At 43.2% G+C, this 8,074-nt stretch overlaps 1 protein-coding gene across 2 annotated transcripts in view; it reads right to left on the bottom strand.

Annotated features, from left to right (window-relative positions):
- Nucleotides 1-1,688: 1,688 nt before the first annotated feature.
- nup93 (nucleoporin 93) overlaps nucleotides 1,689-8,074 on the bottom strand; it is a 29,167-nt gene continuing 22,781 nt past the window's right edge. The window contains exons 13-22 of one of the 2 annotated variants that reach the window (XM_017419096.3): nucleotides 5,360-5,551; nucleotides 5,161-5,287; nucleotides 4,978-5,050; nucleotides 4,722-4,766; nucleotides 2,953-3,069; nucleotides 2,745-2,863; nucleotides 2,545-2,662; nucleotides 2,366-2,449; nucleotides 2,155-2,283; nucleotides 1,689-2,024 (exon numbers count right to left, since the gene is read on the bottom strand). In XM_017419096.3, coding sequence (XP_017274585.1) covers nucleotides 1,917-2,024; nucleotides 2,155-2,283; nucleotides 2,366-2,449; nucleotides 2,545-2,662; nucleotides 2,745-2,863; nucleotides 2,953-3,069; nucleotides 4,722-4,766; nucleotides 4,978-5,050; nucleotides 5,161-5,287; nucleotides 5,360-5,551 — 1,112 coding nt within the window. In that variant the 3' untranslated portion in view covers nucleotides 1,689-1,916. Of the gene's footprint in view, nucleotides 2,028-2,154; nucleotides 2,284-2,365; nucleotides 2,450-2,544; nucleotides 2,663-2,744; nucleotides 2,864-2,952; nucleotides 3,070-4,721; nucleotides 4,767-4,977; nucleotides 5,051-5,160; nucleotides 5,288-5,359; nucleotides 5,552-8,074 lie in introns of both variants that reach the window. The other variant, XM_017419095.3, reaches the window with a different exon arrangement.

Raw genomic sequence — 8,074 nt, 5'->3', positions numbered from 1 at the left:
TGAGGTCCTGGTTCCAGCTTTTGGGAACCATCGGTCTAAACTAATCTGCTGAATTTTCGTTAAAAATATGAGAAAAGATGCTTCGGCCGTTTGTACTCGACCTAAAAATGTCTGCAGCCAAGACGGAATGAGCAAAACACCATCTGTGTTTTCTCGGGGCCAGACTGAGGGACAAATCGAGGGCCAAAAACTGGAAGCGAAGGGACGGAGACGGACTTCGGCTGCTGAATGATGGGACCGATTTTTACCGACGACCCTGTTTGTTCAGGTTAGGCTGCAGATCTGTCGGGACAATTGAAATGCATCGAGCAAGAAAGTGACAAAGAGAGTTTTGGTTACAAAAAAAACACGTTGCAACAACTAACAAGTCGACCTGATTTTTCACTAGAAGTCTTTTAGCTTCTAAGCCACAAAAAGGAGATCTGTGACCCCAGATATAACTGGTTTATTACCATCACTAATGGGCCGAATGGAGGCTGAGATCATCTCAATATCCCCAACAAATCAGAGCCAGCCCTCATCCTGTTCCGTCACAAATATTAAACCTAACGTGACGAAAACCTGCAGTATTCATTCTTGCGTTTACAAAGCCCTGCTGCCTTGAGATCCCACCCTGTGATACACAAAGAGAAATACTTCCCCCCCTCGGGCCTGAAGCTGAGCTGAAACCAACCATCTGCCACAGATCCTGCAGCCTGCGGTCACAGGAAACTCAGGAAGCTCACAGTCAGGCTTGGCTTGATTTATCGCCCTGCAAAACCCAAATATACTGAGCTTTGAATACTTGTTTTAGGGCACATGATTTCCATGTTCTCACTACTCGACGGTACTTTGTTCTGCAGCTCTAAACCTTCTGAACATGTTGAGAAACGCCCCAACTGAAACGTGCGTTTGTTTATGCTGAAACGGCCGAAGTGACTGAAAATAGGTCAACAGTGGCGATATTTATGGTGAAGTTTTTGTGCACTGGTATGCATTTAGAGTCAGATTTTTTGAGTAAAATAAGCAGTTAAAAGCCTTTTGTTTACAATGACTGCATACCCGTATTTCAGATTTTTTTTATATCAATATATCTGGAAAACCACTGGAGTAAACTCTATCAAACTGCACCACTTGATGAAGTTCAGGACATTTTTTTTATTGTTTGATGTCATAGTTTGCAGTGAGTACTTTTAATAAGTTGGATTATATTTAATCATTTTTCTGAAAGGGAAAAACTGAAGCAGAAAGCAGAACGTATGTGTGTCCAAAAAAAGATTAATTCCTACTGAGCTGAAGTATGAGTACCACCGATGGTGATTTCATCTCATTTTTAAAGTTTGGTTAACACTTTAAAACAGATGAAAGTCGTCTTTTGATATATTGTTGGAACCTTTTGGTTTAAAATCATCCCAAGTCGGTCACAATGATGAGGGGTAAAATCTTTGAGAACCACTGTTTCAGGTCATAATCTTCACTGAACCTATTAATGAAAACATCTTGTATTTAAAGCTCACATTCAGGACATTATGATGTAAACCATGACGAAGAGGCTCAAGAAGCTGCAGCAGAACGAAACGTGCATCTATTTAACGTAAATCTGTCAATTAGGGCAGAAAAAAAGGTGAAATTAAAAGAAAGTCAAATGGGCTTTGATGTTTCAACATAAAAGGACAACTGAAAACATTGTTTTTTTTTATTATTTAAAAAAAAATTTCAAGGTACAAACATGAAACAAAAATGGACAAAAACAAAATGGATGACAGGAAATCAGATGGATTTAAAACAAAACAAACAAAAACATGTCAACATCATACGCAGGAGCCTATATGAAACAAAACAGCAACACGGATGAGTCTGTGAACGACTGAGTCCTCAAAATCCAAGGATTTGCAGGAGTGTGTGTGTGTGTGTGTGTGTGTGTGTGTGTGTATGTGTCAGTTCATCAGTAACTCCATCTGCACCAGTCTTGCGTTCGTGTCTCCGGCCATGTTGTAGGGAATCATGCCAGCGAAGGTGATCAGGGCTCTGGCTTGGCTGCGCAGCTGCTGTTTGACGGGAGATCGAGGATTAAAAAGAAAACAATAAAAACAGTTTTTTCGTGAAATAATAATTTACCAGCAGACGTATAAATCCACTGATTAGGTCACGTTAGAAGAGGGCTTTAAAACTCACCATGCCTCTGTCCTCTACGGTTCTTTGTGATCGGCCTGGCGTGCCCGCCGGCGCCCCCTTCAGGCGCTTGTACTGGGTGAAGAGGATGTTCATGGTGGCCAACAGAACCTCGGACAGGTTGTGACGCACCTAGACAAAAAAAAAAAAAAAATCTACGTTAAAAAAAAAAAGAGGGAACCCAAAACTGCGTTTGCGTTGCACCTGATCCCACCTCATCGCTGAAGTTCCTAAAAGCTGCGACTCTCTCCTCCACGCTGTCCTGGCTGAGAGGAAGCAGCTTTAAACGCTCCATCACCTGGAAACATAAGCAATAAATTCCAAGTCTTTTAATATTATTTAAGTTTGTGGACTTCTGAGGGACTTCCACCCGTCTCTCCTCCCTGCACTCACATCGTAGGCTCTGTCGACGTGACCTGCCTGGTACTCGTCAAAGAACGTCATCAGGTCCAGAAGCAGGTAGAATGTACTGTTGACCGACTTCTCCGCTGCTACTCCCTGAGAACGGTACCTGCAGTGGAAACACGAAGGACGGTCAGCGAGCCGGACATCTTCGTGCAGATTTCCGCCTGTTCAGTTCGTGCATCGTTTACCTCTCGGCGGTCGCCACCGCCGTGTTCTTCAGCCTCTCCTTGTTGGACTGCGGTGCGCTGACCTGAGCGACGACCGGACTCAGCAGCCTGTTCATCAGCTCCAGCACCTTATCTGGGTTCTACGCCGCGCAGATAAACACAGACGACGGTGAGCAAACTCGGCGGCTTTAAAGATGGAGTAGATGCGAGTCTGAGCGGCGGCGCTCACCTTGGCCAGCTCGTAGAGCTTCACCGCCTCCTCAAACAAGCCTTTGTTCTCCGCCTCCAGAGCCACTTTGCTGATGATCGCTCTGGTGTCGCCGGCGAACTTATCTATGACGCCAGGCTGGAGAGGAGATCAGAGTAAACCTGAGAAGACCGACGCTCAGATGGGAACAGTATTCTGTTACTAAGGTCTGCAGGATGTCGAAGTCTAATGTTGTAGTTGTGACATAAAAACTAGTTTTTCAGTGAAAAAATGATTCTTATGACCTATGAAACAAAATGGACAGAAGATTATATGTTGATAAACTAAATTACTGAATCCAGAAAACATCGCTTTAACCAATCTGTTGGCTTTCTTCTGAGACAAAATTTAATTTCCAACAGAGCTGCAGTAAGAGAAGTTTGTTCATTTGTTTTTGCCACCATACTTTCAAATTTTCTCATAATTTCCAGGTTAATTATTGGCTGCCATCGAAGCCAAAAGGTGATGATGTTCCTGCTCATGTCTTTTATAATTGTTTGTTTGCAGCGTTAGCAAAATATCTCATGAACCAGAGGACGGCTTTAATCTGATTGAACTTTAGGAGTCACCTTTTGCAAGATGGCCGCCACAACTATCAGCCAGTTTAAATTGGTGTGGTAGTAGCTGAGAGTTGTTCCCAACACACACTCTGAGCGCAGAAAGTAACCACCGGATGCAAACATCTACAACCGGAGTCAACTTGATTCAAGATGGCCGTCGCAGCTAATCAGTCTGAGCCAACACCAAAATGGCTCCAGCTACAGTTTGACATTGCAGCAGCTGAGAGTTACGGACAACTAATGATTATTTATAAAAACCCGGAAGTTGAAGCCGGAATGGGATCAGCTTCCTGGAACAAGTTTTAAGCCCCGCCCCCCTCCATGTCAGCTGTCAGCTGATTCATGTAGGTCTTACCTTTTTTTCCAAACATGTTTTGCTGTAATTAATTATTTATATTACGTGTAATCATTTTTCCTTCAAGGTTTGACCAAAACAGCTAAAACTCATTTTCAGCGTGGGATGATTTCAGTCTAAAAGGGCTGAAAGGCGGCGGGCGACATGCATTCATTTAAAGGAATTTAATACAAACACCAGAAAGGGAAACAATGAAACAGTCAGCAGGAGATCTCTTACAGCTGTTTGTGACGGATCCTATAAATATGTAACATTTCCAAACGATGCGGAAATTTGCCAACATGAGAAAAATTAAATATTTAAAACATCCCAGCGGTTTGTCACTTATTCCACCTGGTTTTACATCCACCACAGCTAAATGTTTATTTTAAATATAAGACATTTGGATCCCTCTATCAATCTAGTTTAAATTCACTTAAATAAAACATTTATAAACGATTCCTCAAAATAACACCCATTTATTCTGCTTTTCTCTAATCTTCTGTTTTGTGTGTTTTAGTCTAATTTATAAGAAAAATAAATAAATCCTTCCTGGAGGTCTGAATGCACCTCAAAGTAAAGTGATTTTTTTTAACCTGCCAGGAGCTCAGTCATTAACGAGGTGTTCAATCAGAGAGGTGTGTAGGTAGACGTACAGAGGTGGGCGGGATGAAACACCCGGTGATGGACATTTCGAACGGACAAAAGGAGCCTCAAACGCCTCGTCAAGCGGGCGAGAAATGTAAAGAAAAGACGGAAGCTGGGCTGCACGATGCAGTGTTAGGTGTTAAAACATGGAGACGGTGTCTGACTGACAACAAAAAGACAAACACGGAGGGTGAAGAAGAAAGTCTTACCTTCCTGCTGCCATCCTTCTCTAGTCTTCCTAACAGCATGTCAAACTGCGGGAAAGACAAAAATAACAAATATGAGCATTTACGCTACAAAACGCAGTCAAGACATCTAATATTTATCACACACGTCCAGGATTTTTCGAAGAAAAGGTGTCATGCATTGTTAGACCAAAGATTCAAATATTTATAGCTTTTATCACAGCTCCAAAGTTAAAAGAAAGCATTATTTAAGTTTATAGACGAACATTTTCTCACTCACCTCTCGGCTCTCAATAACAAGTTCACTGACGCACCGCATGAACATGTTTTCTCCCTGGCTGTCCTTTTCATTGCTGCAGAAGGAGTGGAAACGAGGGACGTCACGTTTATCGGTAATTATCACTTCATAGATGGTGTCTGATTAAAAAAAACGACAGAACTGGGACAGTGTCGGTTGATTTACCGCAGGAAGTAGAAGTACTGCAGAGCCTCTCTTGGGTCGGTGGACTCAAACTTGCGGGTGTAGAGCATGAGCAGGCGGATGAAGTTGAGGCGTCGCACCATCGGAGGGTCCCCGGGCTCCTGACTCACTGCAGGGAAACGAGTAAAAAGTTGGGATTTTTGGACTCAGGCGCCTTTAAACGAAACGTGTTCTCACTCACGCAGCTGAGCGCTTTGACCCGAAGACTTCAGCAGCAGCCGCAGCTCGTACAAAACTAAGGCCACGTGCACGGCGTGGCTGCGAAGTCTCTCCACGCGGAACAGGAAGGCCACAGCTGCCTCGAACTGAGCGGTCAGGAACAACACCTGGAAGTACAGGAAGGGGTGCTGGCTCGCAGAGAAGTGGGACTCCCCTGTTGGACAAGAAGTATTAAAAAGAGCTTCTTTAATCACTCAAATCTGCACGCAAACGGCAAACGACTACAGTGATATTAGTTTTAACGATGTCCAATCCTGATCCTTATTTACTAACAGCAATATGAAAAAGTGGTCAACAGCGGTGACGTCCATAGAAGAGCTGTTTGGAGTGAAGTCAGACATTTTTCATGTATTCATAAATATTTAGGCTCAGATTTGTTGAGTGAAGTATGCAGATAAAAAGATCGGATAGGCCGAAACGATAACTCCAGATAAATATTTGTGTCTGAACGCGCAGAGTGTCTAACAGCACTTCCAAAGAAAGTTGGTCATTTTAGTTATTTACACAAAAACACAAATAAGAATGTGAGGGACCGGAGGGACGACCGCCATCAGCAGAAGCCAAACTAACATGGCTGTGTCTTTCTGTGTTCCTGTTACTATTTAACTGCAGCTAACCAAAGATTTAATCTTACTAGATGCGTTTAACTTTTAATATTCAATTGAGCACATTTTTAAAAACATTTAACACTTTTAGGGTTGATGAACCTGTCTTATTTTTGGAGGTTTGCTGTCCTTCAGCTGAGAGACATCTGATTCAGCTGAATCAGAAAAAAGGATCCTGAGAAGTCCAGAAACCCGGTTTTAATGACTTTATTGACACCTGGAGCTTAGTTTGCAAAGCTAAACACTACAACACGTCTGTGGGCAAAACTGGGTGTTCAGTCAAATAAAACGTGCTGTGAAGGAGGCGATTTGCAGCACAAAAGGTTCAAATATTAACTATCATTAGGCACAACATTTTCACAAAGATCATTAACTTTACTTTACATTTACAGAACGAAACCAACGCTTTAAGGAGCCGCCGATCCCACAGAGCTGTTTTCAGTCATTCTATTTTGACCCGGCTGTGCTTACTGGAGTGACTGGAATTCATCAGGCAGAAAAACGAATAAAAGTTTAAATTGTTGCACCAAAGCAGACGCAACAAACCTCTGCTAAATAAACCAGACTTGTCCATCAATAAAGCACACAACGTGAACACAAAAACATCAAAAATCGACTGTTTGGGTTTTTCCCGTTTAAAACAAAATGTTGATATAAGTGAGCAGATATTAAAGAAACAAATTCTGTTGAAGCTTTTGACCCAGTTCACCCGGGGTCTGCACACATCTTATCAACTTTTTCCAGAAGAAATAAAATAAAAAAACATTTTGTTGAGCGCAGGTACTTAGTCATCAAGTTTACTTTTTAATTATAATTCTTAATCCTCTTGATGGTTGGAAGTTTGAGGAGCAGAACAGGGTGGACCATGTCAGCCATTTTACAGCCTTATCTCAGGCTTGCAGCATTTTAGTTCAAAAAGCACGAGAAGGCATGGAGGCAGGATGGAGAGAGGGAGCGGGAGAGGGAGGGAGCGATGAGGAGAAGAAAAAGGATGAAGGAGGCAACACAGAAAAGTGTGTGTGTTTGGGAGGGGGGCTGCAGCCGAGTATGCAAACAAGAAATGACAAAGAACAAATATATATGCAAGAGGAGAGCTTTAAAGAGGACAAAAATCAGTGGGAGGAAAGAAGGACAACTGTGGAAGTATGAGAGATAAAAAGAGAGGACAAATGAGTGGCAGAGGAGCAGAACGGCCGGCAGAGTGTGTGTGTGTATGTGTGTGTGTGTGTGTGTAAGAAATTAAGATGGGTTTCTGGGCTTCGGGTCCCGCTGTGAAGCAAAATGGAGGACAACAAGGAACACTGCACCAAACAACCGAGGGAGACGAGCAGCGGGGAGAAAGCAGAACGAGGCTTCGGGGCTGTGCTTCCCACAGAGCAGCGAGGGTGGGAGAGGGACGTCGAGAGGGTTAGCCGTCTTATCGAAGCGAGGCAGCAGAACGAGAAAACTGGGCATTATTTCAGTCTCCAGGAGGGAAGGTCACACGCTCCTGCTCCTGCTCTACAAACTCTGGTCCATTTGGGGCACGCGGTGGTTTTAAAACGGCCGGAGTGTTTGGACTTGATATTGGATGAAGATGATCCTGGCTTCACCCTTACTGGTTACAGCTCAGAGGGAAACCAGAGGAGTGTGTAGCATTTTAAAAAATCTCTTAAAGGAGCAAGGGTGGGACATAAAAAAATAAAATAAATGACCACTCTGACTTTCTGCAACAATAAAAATAAAAAACCCACATTGATCAGCTTCCACATGCTCCTGCAGAGCTTTTATGATGAGCATCTTCATGCCCAACAGCATTAATGCCTCGGAGGATAAGCTACAGTATCTGCGTCTTTATTTCGATGTAATATTTATTGCTTGGAGGAATCAAGGACACTGCAATTCTTGGAGAGATCAGGGGCACAGCGTGGTGCAGCCAGGGACAGTTGGAGAGCGTGACCTAGTTTGTTTCAAGCACACCGACTCCGCACAGGGGCCACTTTTGTAATCCGTTTTCGGTTTCTTTGACTTTAAATTGCAGGAAATTACAGATGTCGCGACGGATAAATCCAGCTCCGATCTCTTCGGGGGGG

Source organism: Kryptolebias marmoratus, linkage group LG11 (genome assembly GCF_001649575.2).
Source record: "Kryptolebias marmoratus isolate JLee-2015 linkage group LG11, ASM164957v2, whole genome shotgun sequence".
Taxonomy (NCBI): Eukaryota; Metazoa; Chordata; class Actinopteri; order Cyprinodontiformes; family Rivulidae; genus Kryptolebias; species Kryptolebias marmoratus.
This window is presented reverse-complemented; position numbering and strand designations above follow the sequence as displayed.